The sequence below is a fragment of the Lontra canadensis genome, unplaced genomic scaffold (assembly GCF_010015895.1).
Source record: "Lontra canadensis isolate GAN:19392208 unplaced genomic scaffold, GSC_riverotter_1.0 scaffold4, whole genome shotgun sequence".
Taxonomy (NCBI): domain Eukaryota; kingdom Metazoa; phylum Chordata; class Mammalia; order Carnivora; family Mustelidae; genus Lontra; species Lontra canadensis.
The window spans coordinates 43338323-43356008 of record NW_022630998.1 but is presented as its reverse complement, the minus strand read 5'-3'; the positions used below and the strand labels follow the sequence as shown (position 1 = coordinate 43356008).

Sequence of the window (17686 nt, the reverse complement as noted above, 5' to 3'; positions counted from 1 at the left end):
CTGTTACCTAATGGGAAGATCAATCCTAAGGAATATTTGTTAAACATAACTTGAATATTTATGCAAGAGGGCACAAATATGATTTCATATTTGTGTGAAGTATAAGTAGGTTTATTTCCACCAAGCAGAAATAAAATGTTTTCTGTAATTTTAAAATAGCGCATTTATAAATATTTGCCAAATACAGTGAAATAACTTAGAAGAGTGATTAGATTTAGTTTTGCTTTTGATCTTCAGATTTTTTTCAGTCTGCATTGTTTAGTTTTATTTTTTAAATCACCATACAATAAAACTGATTTCTTGGGGCACCTGGGTGGCTCAGTGGGTTAAAGCCTCTGCCTTCAGCTCAGGTCATGATCCCAGGGTCCTGTCCTGGGTTCTCTGCTCAGCATAGGGTTCTCTGCTCAGCAGGAAGCCTGCTTCCTCCCCTCTCTGTGCCTGCCTCTCTACCTACTTGTGATCTCTGTCAAATAAATAAAATCTTTAAAAAAACAAAAAACTGACTTCTTGTTGAGTTCTGTAAGTTTTTTTTTAGTATAACCTACTTTTTTTTTTTTTTAATTTTAAGATTTTATTTATTTATTTGACAGGGTCCTGGGATCGAGCCCTGCATCGGGCTCTCTACTCAGCAGGGAGCCTGCTTCTCTCGTTCTCTCTTTCTCTCTGTCTGCCTCTCTGCCTACTTGTGATCCCTGTGAAATAAATAAATAAAATATTTTAAAAAAAGAAAAAAACTGAGCTTTATGATGTTTGTGATAAAATTATCTTTGTTTTAGACAAGAAGATGAAAATTTTAACAGCCTTTTACAAAACGGAGGTATTTTAAATCATTCAACAGAAGAAAAATTCCAGCTTCATGATAAAAAAGACATTAACTTATCTGAATATGATTTGAATATTGAAGAGCGATTGGTTCTTATTGAGAAAAGTGTTGACTCAGCAGCCACATCTGATGAATCTCACAAACTAGACCATATCAATATGAATCTTAATAAACTTGTAACTAATGATACATTTCAACCAGAGATAGTGGAAAGATCAAAGACACAGGATATAGTGCTTGGAACAGACTTTTTAAGCATTAATGCTAAAAGAGAAGCTGAGCCCTTGGAAAATGGAAATAAGTATCCTAATTTGGAATGTGTAAATAAGATAAATGGACATTCTGAGGAAACTCCACAGTCTGCTAGGAGGACTGAACCACATGACACTGATTCTTCTGTTGATATGGGTGTTTCCAAAAGCACTGAAGATCTCTCTCCTCAGAGAAGTGGGCCAATTGGATCTGTTGTGAAATCTCATAGTATAACTAATATGGAGACTGGAGGGTTAAAAATCTATGACATTCTTAGTGATAATGGACCACAGCAGCCAAGTGCAACAATTAAAGTAACATCTACTATTGATGGAAAAAATATTGTCAGGAGCAAGTCTGCTACACTTTTGTATGATCAACCATTGCAAGTATTTACTGGTTCTTCTTCATCTACTGATTTAATATCAGGTACAAAGGCAGTTTTCAAATTTGATTCAAATCATAATCCTGAAGAGCCAAATATAATAAGAAGCCCCACAGTAAGTGGCCCACAACCTATGCCTCAGATGTACGGTCCTCCTCAGTATAACATCCAGTACAGTAGCAGTGCTGCTGTTAAGGACACTCTGTGGCACACCAAACAGAATCCCCAAATAGATCATGTCGGTTTTCCTCCTCAGCGCCTTCCTAGATCAGAGAGCACAGAAAGTCATAGTTATGCTAAACATTCTGCCAATATGAATTTCTCTAACCATAACAATGTCCGGGCTAATACTGGATACCATTTACATCAGAGGGTTGGTCCAGGAAGACACGGGGAAATGTGGGCAATCTCACCAAACGACCGACTCATTCCTGGAGCAACTCGAACTGCCATTCAGCGACAAAGTAGTGTTTCCTCTACAGCTTCTGTAAATCTTGGTGAATCAGGTCCCACAAGGCGGGCCCAGATTCCTGAAGGAGAATATTTATCATACAGAGAGTTACATTCAGTGGGAAGAACTCCAGTGATGTCAGGATCACAGAGACCTCTTTCTGCACGAACATATAGCATCGATGGTCCAAATACATCAAGGCCTCAGAGTGCTCGACCCTCCATTAGTGAAATACCAGAGAGAACTATGTCTGTTAGTGATTTTAATTATTCACGGACTAGTCCTTCAAAAAGACCAAATGCAAGGGTTGGTTCTGAGCATTCTTTATTAGATCCTCCAGGAAAAAGTAAAGTTCCTCATGATTGGAGAGAACAAGTACTACGGCACATCGAGGCCAAAAAGTTAGAAAAGGTAATTAAATATGAATTTTTTATTTTCCTTTCTATAAATTTATTTTTCTTAAAAATATTTGGTATTCTTTGTTTCTTAAGGTGAAACAAGATACTCTGAATTACTGAATATATACTTATATTTGAGGATTTTATTCTTGGTACTTACAACAGAGTTCAAGTTTAGACTTAGACTCAAAACAACTGAGATGGTAGGATATGCTTCTTTTCTGTTTCTTACTCCCCAGTGTTTTCTGATAAGCTGAAATTCATTTCATATGTTTAGTGTATATCTTTTTTAGACTGTGCCATACATACTGTAAATAATACATGCATCTACATGTGTACCTCTGTTTAGCATTTTCTGATCTCCTGCTCTCATCTATTAATAATTACTGGTTATGTAACTATGTGTATGAAAATAGTAGTCTTACTATATAATTAGCAGAATAACAAGAAATATCCTAAATGTAAATATTTTATCTAAGATTTTTTTTTCCCAGTCAATGTTTTAAGACTAACACTGTCACTGACACAGATGGCTTCTGGCATGGCATTTACTCTTGACTTTCCTGAACTGCATTTCTGACCTATCTAAACTCAGATGTCTTTGGCTCTAATGAAGTTTGGAAGTCATTGGTAAAATAACTTAAGAGCATGTTTAGCTTATTTGTTTGTAAAAACAGCTAAATGTATACAACCTCAATTAGTCATTTAAAAAACTTCCTTAAGTCCAGTTTTTCAAAAATGAATGCCTAAAATATGATTAGTACCATGTATCAATTCACATGAACCTCTGCTTATAATTGTTAGCTCTTTTCAATACTATCACCTTAAAATAGCTGAACATCTAATGGCCTTGAATCATACTCATCCATTTTGTCTCAGCTGTAGCTGTACTTATTGTTCAGGCTCTTCGAACTTGTGTGCTTTTTCTAAGTAATTTGGAAATTACTTTCATTTTTTTTTGAAGATTTTATTAATTTATTTCACAGACAGAGATCACAAGCAGCCAGAGAGGCAGGCGGAGAGAGAGGGGGAAGCAGGCTCCCCCCTAAGCAGAGAGCCCGACTTGGGCTTGATCCCAGGACCCTGGGATCACAACCTGAGCCGAAGGCAGAGGCTTTAACCCACTGTGCCACCCAGGTGCCCCAAGAATTTGGAAATTTCTTAAGTAAAGGAGTACCATCGCCATTTTGTAAATAAACTCCTGGAGTTATTATGGAACTAGAAGGAGGAAGGGCTATAGGTTTGTTTTGTTTTGCTTTGCTTTGTTTTGAAGAGAAGGAAGAGGCTATAGTTAAGTTGATTAAAAATAAGAAATGTATTGATGGAATTGAGACAAAGGCAAGAATTCAAGAGACAGTTTCGAAACAGACTCTAGAATAGTTTGCTTGTGATTGGAATATTCCTCTAGTCAGTGTCTGAGGAAAAGGAATTAAGCTTGAGTGGTACCTTGAATAACTGTTTGTTGGAAATGCCAGCATAGAGAATGAAGATCAGATTTGGTGAAGAGATGAGTTTGGTTATCGTTATATTCTGTGTAGTTGATATCTCAGGTGCCTGTTCTCCCAGTACTTCCCTGTCTGATGGAGATGTACCTAGACTTGAGTAAATAGGAAGCAAGTAGCAGCTACCCTTTGTTCATTGTACCTCTCTGCTTTTTATATTTAGAAATTGATCATTCAGTTACTTCAGGAGTACATGACAGTACTTTCCCAGTTTTGCCCACGGGTAATTTAGAGGTGAGGATTAGTCCAGTGAAACTAAGAAAAGCTTTGTGAGGACACAGAGCAACATGATTTAGACTACCAAACTTGAAAGCATTGGTTAAAAATGATGGAGGGTGACGGAGAATCTGTTTGCTTCTCTGCAATTCCTTTTCCTCCCCCAAACATAATTCTTATGGTCTGGTAGATATTTGAAAATATTTCACAATGCCTGCCCCACCTCTAGAAGTAAGTCCCCAAATCAAAAGTTGCTACTTTGCCCTCCTTTAAAAAAAAAAAAAAAAAAAAAAAAAAAGTTATTGCAGTTTACTTGGTTTTTTAACCTTCTTTTAGTAACTCCTCCTTCCCTTCCCTGCAACAAACTGTACCTGGAACCCAAACATATAAATAGATCTCACCTTATCCTTCTGAAGACTTATCTAATTAAACTAATAATTCTGGTAAGAAGCACTCAACCAGAACATCAATAACATAATAGGATAATTTCCACATTTAATTGCTACTATACAATTATTAGCATGTAGTGAATAGCAGTGCCCAGGACATATTCCTTAATTGAGCTCTGCACAAATGTGTTGTGTTGTGACAGGGTGCAATTTTTCTTTTTTTTTTTTAATTTTATTTATTTATTTATTTGACAGAGATCACAAGTAGGCAGAGAGGCAGACAGAGAGAGGTGGGGGGAAGCAGGCTCCCCGCTGAGCAGAGAGCGCGATGTGGGGCTCGATCCCAGGACCCTGGGATCATGACCTGAGCCAAAGGCAGAGGCTTAACCCACTGAGCCACCCAGGTGCCCCAGCAGGGTGCAATTTTATGTAGATGTCTATGCACAGGCCTGAATTCACAGGCCTGGACCTGTTCTGAGCTTCAGCCTTCTTAGTCAGTGACATATTTACAAAAACTTTAGATATGTTCAAAGATGTCCTAAAAAGCTTTGTTCCAGGATCTCCATATAATTTAAAAGGGTCATTTGGACCACTCAAGTTAAGAACATGTTAAAACTATGTGTAGTACATCAGTGTGTGTTGTTTATGTTTCTATGTGTGATTGTGTGTATAGTTTCTTTATTTTTACATTATAATCAAATGTTGTTGGTATCTCTGAATTTCCTCTGCCAAGTCCTAATAGCTTGTGAAATGGTCTGGGAAAGCATCGGCATGGCCTGTTAAGTTTAGCTTTTTCTTTAGTCATTACTTTGGAATCCACAAAAATAAAAAGTGTATATTGTAATTTGGCACATTGTTTTCTTAGTATTAGAGATCAACTTCATAATCTGCAGAACATATATGTATTCCCTAGTAGTAATATAGAAATGCTTGTTATGACATTTCTGTATTTCTTGATAACAAGCCATGCTCAAAATGTGGTTGCTCTCGGTTTGACCATAAGACCCTCATATTCAGAGACTCCACACGAAGGAAAAGCATGTAACAGCTCTGGGGATTAATAAGCAGGAAAAATGAAAATCAGGCATTGTGTTTATTGAGGTTCATTTCTCAGGCAGCTCTGGGATTGGTGATAAGTGATTCATCAGTGTAAGGATTTCATCAGTGGTTCTTCAAGTTTAAGCAGCAAATGCCACTAACTCCTAAAATGAAATCTTAAGTATCTATTTATATGAATGGGAGAAACTGTTTTTACAAGTGCATTGTCTAACTTTTTTCCCGTTAACTATAGAGCAGTGAGAGCCTTCTAAGTGTTAAATCCTAAAACTTTATGTATATGCTCAACTTTTTTCTAACTTTAGACATGTTTCTAAGGTAATTTTTTCAAGAAATTACCTTAGACATGTTTCTAAGGAGATTTCTAAGGTAATTTTTTTTTTTAGAAATTATAGTGGTCAGGAGCCAGGTGTGTTTTGCAGACTTACGCTATGAATGTATGTATGTTTAAATGCTCCATTTATTTAATAATGATATAAAATTCTATAAAACGAAGCAGACTCTAGAAATCCAGTTTAAGTTAGAAATAACTGGTTGGTAAAATGTATCTTTATAAAAAAATTAGCTTGTGTTCCATATATAACTACATATGTACACATACGTCTAGGTATGGCATCAGTTTCTCTTTTCTGACAAACTTCTTGAGTTAGGAGTAAAGGAAATGATAGCATTGTAAAAGCCACTGTATGCTTGTACTTTCTTCTTTAGTGTTTAAACATGTGAATGGTTGGATTTACATGTACTTTATGTGTATATGTGTATGTTGTCATGTAAATATATGGTAAATAGTGCCAATTTCTTGCATTGGCACTTAAAATTTGATGCATGATATTCCTGCGTGGTATTGGGGTTACTTATAAATACATCTTTGTACATAACATGTCTTGTGAATTTTGCATGCTACACTAATCTCTGTTAAATCTATCCCCTCTTTATTCAGAGCATGCTGTCAAGGTCCTTTAATTCCAATTTTACTGCTGTAAGCAACTTTCACTATGGCAGCTCTAGGGATCTGCATGGCAGCCAAGGCAGCCTTGCCTTGAGTGTTGCAGACGGAAGAGGTTCTGGTGGGCACATTTTTCGAGTGAGTACCTGCAGTAGACCAGTACTTTCAGTACACAGAAGAAAAAGAAAAAAAACCCACATTTTAATGTTTTCACATTTCTAGAAAATAAGTTTTTATGGTGGGTTAGATATCTTGATTACCCTTCTAGTTCTTCCATGGCTTAATTCTAAAACTCCCTGCAAAGCTGATTTAGTATTTATCACTTAAGTTTCTTTGGTTATAAACTAAGGATGTAATATACTCTTGTTTATGTAAATAGGGATGAGCAATCAAAATAACCAAGTGTTGTTGTTTTTTTTAATTATTATGCTTTGTGGTGTTTTTGCTTAATAAAATTTGCTAGTCTCCAAAATTCAAGTTTGAAGGCTGTACTATATATATGTAGTACACAGAAGTGTTGTGGGGAAGAATAATTTTTAGTTTAGTAATTTAGAATTGGCAAATGAGAATCACTACATGGAAGTAAGTTTAATCACAATTCACTGAATATGATTAAATACAAGGCTGGAAAAATTGTAATAAGTACCAATGAAAAGGCAAAACCCAAATCCTTTATTATACATGTTTCAGCATAGTCATTAATGATGAAGAAGGAAGGTTTATTCTTCTAATTAAAGTTAAGGGTAGGTGATAAGAATGGCAGAGAAGGAGAAAGAACTGAACAACTCTGGTATGTCTCTTAAGATTTTTCTCTTCATAACAACTTAAGGTGGTAGCATGGCCTATAAATAAATATTTATTTCTTCCCCTTTCCTTCCATTCTGAAAAGATTTTTCTCCTCCTACTACATTATTTGTCTCTTTCCCCTAGTTTTATTTCCATACTGACTCTGCTTACTTCTGGATCCTTGCCTTATCCCAAGGGTCCTCATCACCAACCCCTTTTTAATACACTGCTGGCTTTGCATTGTTGTGTTCTAGGACAAGAGTGGTCTCCCAGATTCACTTTGCTGTAGCTGGACCTCACCGTTCTTGCTGTGCCATCTGTTTCTATGTTAGAGTCCTAGCAACTGTTTTGTAATTTATCACTTTGAAATGGAGAGAGAAGAATGATAGCTATTAAGCCCTGAGTTTCTGGTACTCTTTCCAGCTGAAACCACAGATTGAAGACCAGGGGCTTTTATTAACTCGAATAATCTTTATTGTCATCTGGAACGATTGTTCTTTCCAAATTCTTAAACAGTGATATTTTTTTGTTTATTATTCTTAAACTCATAGCCTTTGACTTTGTTGCATTTTGCTTTTTCATTCAAAACATATTTGTTCTTTTAAAAACTAGATAAGGTTATATATTCAGACTTGAATTTAAACTTCAAGCTATGACCTAAGTTGATTACTGTGCATTCCAAAAGCACATCTCAAAAATGGGGAAGGAAGGCAAAATATTCATTGTATAAATACACAAAATTAGATCAAATCAAATCTAAAAATGCTAATCAGTGCTTTGAACCAGCAAACTGCACATGATAGCTCTATTGCAGATAAAGTTTCTAAGATTAAGTCACAAAGCCCTTAGGCTTATGTGTATCCTGTGGCATATCATAATGAAGTAGATTTCAGATTATTTTTCAAAATGATGATGTAATGTATACATAGCTATGTTGCTAGCCACATATTGTTTTAAAAGTAACAATAGTGCTATTTATCACAGTCCCTTCAGTTTTTAAAAAATATAGCTGGGTGTGTTTAGAACTAAATTAAAATGAAAAGTATGGGCATCTTGCTTCCTAGCATATTATAAAAAAATACATTCAGAGACAATGAGCTATTGAGTTTGTCTTTTTCTCTAAAGCTATCAGTGAGGCAAACTATAAGGATATTATTGACATACAAAAATACAAACTCTAGTTAATTTTTAAAAAATTCATCAAAACATTGGTTTTAAAAATACTGAGCTGCCCAATACTAGTATGATAGAATTAAGCTAAAGTGAATTTTAGAAGACTGTGTGTTTATTGGTACTGCCCATCATTAATAAGAAAATCTCGGTGGCACTGTGCAGTTAAAAGAATAGCAGTTTTGGGGGTTTTTTAAGGGGAAAAAAAACTTTTTGTAGTACTCAATAGGAGTAAATTTTAGTTGCTCTTAAAATTTGGGACTTTTAACTTTTATTAATAACTAAATTGTTCACATTGTTAAAAGCTAGGTATTACCATAAATAAAACTAAAAACATTGTGAAGAAATAGCTTAACAGTATTAAATGTACTGAGATATTTTTCCTGTTTTATTGAGATATAATTGGCATATCATATGGTGTTAGTCCAAAGTGTACATCATAATGATTATATATATATATATACAACAAGTTTAGTTAATGTCCATCATAAAGGTACTAGTATTGATGGCAGTTATGATCATAATGTTTGACTTGGTTCTTCATCTTTCCACTACCTATAATATTTTTTCCTAATCTCCTTTCAATTGTCATCATCATCATTTTGGTTTCACATCTGAAAGAGCATTATTTGTTTACTTTTTATTTTCCCCTCATTTGAAGCATCCCCAGACAGCCTGTCCAGGAGATCCTTGTCAAGATGATCTATTCCTTTCAGGACAGCCGAACTACTCGTCAGCTACACTTAGTCACAAAGATGTTCCTCCAGACAGCTTGATGAAAGTAGGTGTTCAGGAAATAAATGAATACATCTCTTTGAATTTGTTTTATAGCTTTTGAACTGGAAATAACTATGCTTTAACAGTGAAAATAATGTTTTGAGGACTTTTCCTCCTTGATTAGTAAAGATTTTTAAGAACTAATTAGGAAATATGAAATAGATTTTTACTCTGTTATTTCATAGTTTAGTCAATGCTTTTTTTCCACTGTGGAAAATTATTTTGTTTTTTTTTTTCTTTATTTCTCTACTATCATCTGCTTATTTTATTGTTTCAGTCAGGCTTTTTAGCATCCTGATAGCAAACCTTTTGGAGAATTAAAAATGAACCTGTCTTAAATTCTTCATTTGAGGATGTTTTACTATTATTAAAGGCATTTTAAAATTCTTTAAATGTAATCAGAAATCATCTTGGAAGACTTTTTGTATGTGGTAGAGTAGTTGATGATCATATTCTTATGGCTTTTGTAACTAAAGCATCACTTAGAAAATTTACTTTTCTGTCACCAGCACCAGATTGATAATTCTTTCCTTTAATATTCTCTCTCAGCTGTTCTTTCTCCTAATTCCATATTCCTAGTATAGCCCAATACAGTTTTGAAGCATACTTAATGTATTCTATAAAAACTTCCACACTGTTCTTGAGAGTGGATACCCAGCCCTATAACATAGGGTTCATATAAGTTCATAACTTATGTTACATAACTCTTTATATTACCCTTTTTTTCTGTTTTTCTTTAATTGAGCTGTGTTACTCAGTTTCTTTTTCTTTTTAATATCGCATTTTGTAGTTTAGGTTATTGGTTTGTTTCATACTTTTATTCTCCTGAGCCATCTACTAATGATAGCTTAATATATTCCATGGGTATGTTTAACATTGATGTAAAATGTCAGGTACAACTCAGAGTCTAGGTATCAGGCAGTCTTAGCATGGGTCAGAAGTAATTATTGTTTGGAAAATTTTCTCCAGAAGAAAAGTATTGAATCTGCACACAGGAATAAATGATACAAGCTTGGAGAGAGTGAGTGCAGTCCACAGAGTTGTGCATAAGTAATAAAGTGACAACACAACCAATTAAAGGCTCCTGCCAGATAATTGCTTCAAATCTACAATGTTCAACTAGTAAACAACCACAATTTTTTTTTTTAAAGATAAAGGGATAATAGAGTACCTTATCACTTTTTCTCCAACCAATGCAAGATTTGGCATAGAGTGATGATATCTTTGCGTTCTGTTAGAAATCTCCAGTTGGAAACTTTGTAAGTTTCCAAAGTCCAGAATTAACTAAGTTCTGAAGTGTAACACAGTGAAAAAGATAACTTTTTAAAGTAAAAATGTTCACTAAAGCCTAACTTCTTTGTTTCCTTCAGCAAGATTCATATAACAAGAGCGTGTAGTTATGAAACAATTACCATAATCTTTTCCCAAACTTTTCTACTTTGGGATAATTTTAGGATAATTTTTTGGGATAATTTAATTTTCAATATTTCTTACAGTTCTATAATTCACTTGTAATAAGATCACCTTTTTATTGATAATCAATAAGTTTTAAATGATTAATCTCTGAAAAATATTTCCACTTCTATATAGCAATCTCTTTATATGCAAATATTTATAATCCAAATGTAAACTTATTTTTCAGATAGTTTCCTCATACTAGCATAACACATTATTAGCCACATTTGCACAAAGGTGATTTTAAGTGTAAAATTCAGATTCAGTGTAAACGATGAGAAGCATTAAAACAAGGATAATTCTTTTTTTTTTTTTTAAGGTTTTATTTATTTATTTGACAGATCACAAGCAGGCAGAGAGGCAGGCAGAGAGAGAGGGGGAAGCAGGCTCCCTGCTGAGTAGGGAGCCTGATGCAGGGCTCTATCCCAGGACCCTGGGATCATGACCTGAGCTGAAGGCAGAGGCTTAACCCACTGAGCCACCCAGGTGCCCCAAAACAAGGATAATTCTTTAACAACAAAATATTTATCTCAGATTTTTTGTGTAGCTTGCGAAAAGTAAAATAGAATGTTAAGGTTTAAATTTTGTGATTACTGGTTTATGGAACTAACATTTAGAGAGTTTAAAAGTTGCCAACTGTTACACACACTCAAGAAGTAAATTAGTTTTCTACCCTATAGCAGCATTAACTTGTTAATTCTGAAAAAAAACAAATAAAAGGAAATAGAGTCAGATTAGGAAAAAAATCCTACCACAGAAATTGCTACTTTTGTTCAGAAGAAAACATGAACAAATGCATCTTCTGTGTATATGTGAGATGGAAAAATTTACCCTTTTAATGGGCTTAAATTTTAAAATTTTGACATAATTACCATTTTAACATTTGGTTACTATAAGAAAAATAGGTCCATGTATATTGAACAGAAAAGCAGATAATTTTAAATGTTAAAATTTTAAATTTTAAAGTACTTCCTTTCATTTGAAACCTTTAAAGAGTGAGAATCTATCTGCAAGCGTTCAGGCAAGTTTAGAATTAATAGCTTTTTTCTTTTAAAACTGCAAAATTAGAAAAAAATAGTGTGAGTGGCTTGATATTGTGTGATTTAGAATGTTAAACTCTAGTGCTTTATAATGCTCCAAGAAGAAAATCCAGATATTTGTAATGAGAGATTATTGTTGGTCATTTTAAGACACTTCGTGTTTTTCTTAGATGCCTTTGATTAATGGACAGATGGGCCAGCCCCTCAGGCCTCAGGCAAATTATAGTCAAATACATCACCCCCTTCCTCAGGCTTCTGTGGCAAGGCATCCCTCTAGAGAACAACTAATTGATTACTTGATGCTGAAGGTGGCCCACCAGCCTCCATATACACAGCCCCATTGTCCTCCTAGACAAGGCCATGAACTGGCAAGGCAAGAGGTAAGAATAATCAAGAATATTTGAACTATGAAACTAAGCTTTTAATGTACTTCATAGGATATTTAACTGTTAGCAACAAATCCATATAGAATTTTAACATAGTTTTACCAATTTGTTGAAAGGTTTGGTTTCATATTAAGTTTATACGGTGTCAAACTTAATGGTTTAACTTGACTCCATGATCCCCTGTGTTCTGATTAGTTGACATAGGATTCAGGGTTTTGGATGTGATTTTTTTTTTCCTAAGGTGGTTGTTTATAAAAAACCATTTGATGAGACTCCAGTAATTAGATATTCTTCAGGAATATGAATAGTAAACCATGAAACGTGACTGGCCTATTATGGTTTACTATTGTTGTTTGATACTGAGAGTTTGAAATTTGACTATACTCCAAACTATTTTGAGAATTCAGTCTTCCAAAGTACGTAAAAAGTGACTAATCATACATTTATATGTTTTTATAGTTTATTGATAAAATAGTACTGTTAGAAATTGAGGTAGAGAACATGTGCTTTGTTCGTTTTGGTTTAGTCTCTGGGAAAAGGAGTATTTTGTAACAAGTTTAGTTCTTGATCTTTTTTTATAGCATGGTTATAAAAATATTATCAGCTGATCATCAGTTCCAATGTCTTGGAAGCATATAAATGGGTTCAGGAAATGAGTTGATATTTAACAACCACCCAGGGATTTTTAAATATCTTATGAAGCACCCAATAAACAGTGATACTATGTAATTTAGATGTTTTACAGATGGAAACTGGTAATGAGTTGATAGTAACTGTGTGTGCTCCATATCATTAAAATCCATGATACCTTAAAAAAAAAAAAAGATAGGGTCAATAGTAAATCGGTTGCGTATCCTTGTAAAATAGCAATAGAATAAGTTAGGAGCTATGCTTTATAATCCTAGCTGTGCCTTTAACTCACTAACCCATTAACATGTCATGGTTTCCCTTCATCTAGCTGAATATTTATTTTAGATGAATCTTTATATATTTTACCTATAGTTAAATACTGTGTTGTAGCTTTTTCTGAAATATTAGTAATAGTTTATTTTCACATTAATTCAGATTCGAGTGAGAGTTGAAAAGGATCCAGAACTTGGATTTAGCATATCAGGAGGTGTTGGGGGCAGAGGAAATCCATTCAGACCTGAAGACGACGTGAGTTTGTTTATATGTCCTTGAGATTCTCATAAGGTTTTATTCACTACTTAATGTCTCTTGTACATAAGTAAAAATCTAACAGATACTTAAGTAAATGTAGACAGATACCACCTTTTTTATTTCTCTCTGTATTGTTCAGCTTTCTGTTTTGAAATGTGATCACTTCAAATTAATTGTTTGAGGAAAACAAATTAAACCCCCCGTTTTAAATGTTCATTACATTGTGAAGTGATTTTTAAATTTGCTTATTACATTTCTGCACATCTGTACTTTAAGAGAAGTCATTATACTCAAGTCAGAATTACCAGCACCAAAAATAACAATATTCAGAGAAGATGGTGAGAAAACTTGTGCTATGATTCAAGTATTTATATGCTGTCAAAGAAAAATTGTTCCTTGTTATTCTGTCATTGATGCATACTGTTTTCCATTAAGTATTTATCTTTTTTGTTGTTATTAAAGGGTATATTTGTAACAAGGGTACAGCCTGAAGGACCAGCATCAAAATTATTACAACCAGGGGATAAAATTATTCAGGTAACTAAGATACATCTTTTTATTATTTTCTTAATTTTTCATTTTATAAGATCTGCTTTCTCATCAAGTAATTATTAAATGTCAGATTTTTAAAATAATCCTTTTGTGAAGGTTATCACTAAATATTTGTGGATGAAAATAGTGGCATTTCTTATGGGCCACTTTCTAATATTTTCATAGTTGATCATATTTCTTCCTAGAACCTTGGAAAAACCACGGATATTTTTTAATACATATTCAGTATATCTTAGCATTTTGTTAAAGTTCAGGAATGTTAACTTCTTAAAAATAAGAAGATGAAAGAATCTTTTTGTTTGTTACAAGAATTAAAGAATTTAATTAATGTGAAGCACTTAGAACTATGTGTCTGGTATGTAGTAAGACCTCAATCAATGTTAAGCCTAAATTATTAGAAATGTAGTGTTTACCTGCTGGTCTAAGGCAATAGAAAGAGTAGGCCTTGCCCTCTGGTATCCTTGCATGTTGGTGACCTCATTTATATTTTAGTGCATACACATAACACCATGCCTGGCACTGTATTTTAGCCAGGTGCTTCCTAACATTGGGTTGCTGCATAAGAATCATCTGAAAACATAGACAAGGTACAGGTTCCTGGGTCCCACCTTCAGAGATTTTAATTTTGTAGATGTGGGCTAAGGCCCAGAAGTCTGCATGATGTTTTAAATTTCCAGAATGATTCTTATTTTCTGCCAGGTTTGTGCAGTACCAGCAGAAATTTAAATGTACACATGCAAATAAATTACTATGAAATGTTTTTCTTAAAGACATTTTTCTTCTTTCCTCTAGGCTAATGGCTACAGTTTTATCAATATTGAACATGGACAAGCAGTGTCCTTGCTAAAAACTTTCCAGAACACAGTAGAACTCATCATTGTACGAGAGGTTTCCTCATAAGAATTGTGGACAAAAAAAGGGGGAAGGCAGCAAGATTTATTGGAAGATATTTGCAGGGGAAATTAATATTTTGACTATTTTTATATGTAAAGAAGAACTCAAAAAATTATGTTCAAATTTGTACATTAATGAAATAATGGAACTTGTGGTCAGAGGGAAAGAACCACTGTACAGTATATAGGGGAGACTGTTGAATTCATACCATATAAAAGTTCTTGTTAGGTTTTTAAACATAGCAATCAAGGCTACAAAAACAAACATATGTTGTTTTTGTATAGATTGTAGGTTTATTTTTGGATTTCATACACATGACTGAACTCTGTGCAAGGCTCTAGTTGGCCTTGATTGTAGCCCAGAGACAGATGGCAGAGCTTTCTGTCTCATAGCTTTTGTGCCCTTATTTTTATTCAACTTGTATTAATGTTTTTCTGCTGAAACTACTTGTTTTTAATGTGGGCAAGAGATTTGAAGTGTTGGTTTTTGCTATGTGCATATTGAATTGAAGAGTGAGTAGGTGAAGGTGGTGCTGGTGGGTTCACTTTCCAAGGCCAGATTAAAACAGTCAATTCCTATAAAAATCTGGAAGCAGAGATTGAAAAATCTGTTAATGTGTTTTTATTAATAAAATAATGCAATAAAAATGTAATGTCTTTTTAAAGAAATAAAAAAGACGGTAATTGCATTTTATGAGCTCTACAGGATCTGTTCTTGTCATAGCCATTGACAATACATTTGCTACTGGTGATTCAATTTTTAATTTTTTAGTCACAGGAAATTTTTAACTCTTATGTAGATGCATGTCCATGCATTTTTTTTTTGTGATATGGAAATCTCTTGATTTTTTTTTTTGCAAATGTTAGTCCTTGCAATCTGTTTTATAATTAGTATTCCATTTTAATCTTAATTTATAATTTTTATTTTAAGCAGCACATGAAACTAAAATGGCCAGTTTTAAGATTGTGTTGCTGTAACACAAAGTGTAAGCAGATTTAGGAAAGCCTCTTGATTTTGTTTGGTCTCACATTGCCTTGGTAAAGTCAAAGGAAACAGTACGCATGGAGCTAGGAAACCAAAGTAAGTTTGTGAAATTGGCACAGTGATAGAGAATTGCTGTGGAGAGTTGTAGAGCAAAGGGATGGGTCCTTGAGGCCTACCAGTGTGTAAAGGTATTCAAATAAAGGGCTGTTCCTAAAGGTAACATTAAATGTGAACTCAACACTTCAGAGTCTTTAAAGGGTTTCTAAGTGTATCAATGTAATAGAATAGTGTTTTACCACCAGCTGCCTTTGTTCCTCATTAGTGTAACAAATATTTCATAGTTGTTTATTAATTTGTTTATCCAAACCATTAATTTTATTTGTTTCTGTTCTTTGTAATTCAATAAAATTTGAATAACATGCAATGGTAAGAATTAATGCATGGTTATTTGGACCAGAAAAAAAGTGCCACAGAAGACCAATAACTGTTTTTAGTCAAGGCTAACCTGGAGCCTTTCATTAGAGCAATATTCAGTTATTGTACTTCGTTTTTAATTACTAAGAAATATAATTTTGGAATTTTTAATCTGTTATGCTTTGTCCTTCAACCTTGTTTTAATTAAGACTTTTATAGGACTAGCAAAAATGGCAATTTACATTATTTTTGCAAAAAAAGTTGGACCCGTTCCTTCTTGCTAGTCAGATTAAATAGGCAGTAATTTTCAAAAGATGTGAACTCAAATATTGCACTTCTTTCGAGATATTATCACTTGGTTATTGTACTGTATAGTTTTAATAATATTGATTGAAACCCTTTAACAACTCTTTGTAAATTTTAACTCATTTTAGTTGTTTTTCAGTACTATTTACATAGGAATTGATTTTTATGGATATAGTAGAAGAAATGTGCTGTATTTTGATAAAATTCATTTACTGTATGCGTGTTGTAATCTCTAAAAAAAATAATGACAAACAGCTTCTTAACACAAGCGTTGGTGTTCCTTTTATTCATAGTTTATTTTAAAATGCTAATTTTGGCACACTTTTTTAAAATTTCAGACAATTTTTCAGTCACATTCTATTTTTAATAAGGAATACATAAAATAGATATAATGGTAACATTTTCAACTACTTTATCTCTCATCAGATACACAGAAATAATTTTGGAAAAGGAAATTAGCCACAAAAAATGATTGATTAGTGATCTAACCTTAAGTTAACTATCTACGCATTATATTGATATATTACAAATGTACCAAGTATTACATGCACTAGTGTTTTATTCTCTAGTTAGTTAAAAAAAAAATTTTTATTGTTCTTATAACACATATAGTTGAGTAAGAAAGTTTAGTTAACAAGGAAGATAACATGATAGATTATATAACAAAAAATTAATAGCAAAATGTTTTGCACTTTAATTAAATACCCATAATTTTCTTCTAAAATATTGGAAAACTAGGGGCGCCTGGGTGGCTCAGTGGGTTAAAGCCTCTGCCTTCGGCTCAGGTCATGGTCCCAGGGTCCTGGGATCAACCCCCACATCGGGCTCTCTGCTCAGCAGGGAACCTGCTTCCCTTCCTCTCTCTCTCTCTGCCTGCCTCTGCCTACTTGTGATCTCTGTCTGTCAAATAAATAAATAAAATCTTTTTAAATAAATAATAAAATACTGGAAAACTAAAATGAAGTTAGAACTCTGTTAGAATTTTTGTTTTGGTTGGCATTGATAAGGTTTTAAAATTTGAGTGGAAAATTAAATCTTCTGAGGAAATGAAGAAGACATTTTTAGTTTACATATTGTTGAGTAATTTATAGTCAAGACCCATACTCATAACTGACATTATTTAAATATTATGCAACAAACCATCACAACCAAAACTATCTCATTTTTAGTGATAGTGTTTAAGATTGACCACCTTAAAATTTTAAACTGTTAAACAGTATGTGTTCAGAATAATTTATTCTGTATAGAATTCTTTATACAAACTGATGTTTTATGCTGATTCACGAGGGTATCATCAGTTCATCTAAATCCATAAAATTCTAAAATTTCTTACATATTTATTA

The 17686-nt window shown here is 33.5% G+C and overlaps 1 protein-coding gene across 11 annotated transcripts in view; it reads left to right on the top strand.

Annotated features, from left to right (window-relative positions):
• Positions 1–16056, top strand: part of ERBIN (erbb2 interacting protein) — a 124250-nt gene extending 108194 nt beyond the window's left edge. For 3 of the 11 annotated variants that reach the window (XM_032849458.1, XM_032849443.1, XM_032849448.1), the window contains 7 exons: positions 777–2322; positions 6413–6556; positions 9036–9155; positions 11817–12026; positions 13098–13190; positions 13656–13730; positions 14538–16056. In XM_032849458.1, coding sequence (XP_032705349.1) covers positions 777–2322; positions 6413–6556; positions 9036–9155; positions 11817–12026; positions 13098–13190; positions 13656–13730; positions 14538–14645 — 2296 coding nt within the window. In that variant the 3' untranslated portion in view covers positions 14646–16056. The remainder of the gene's footprint in view (positions 1–776; positions 2323–6412; positions 6557–9035; positions 9156–11816; positions 12027–13097; positions 13191–13655; positions 13731–14537) is intronic. The other 8 variants (XM_032849509.1, XM_032849501.1, XM_032849468.1 and 5 more) reach the window with 7 other exon arrangements.
• The last annotated feature ends 1630 nt before the right edge of the window (positions 16057–17686 follow it).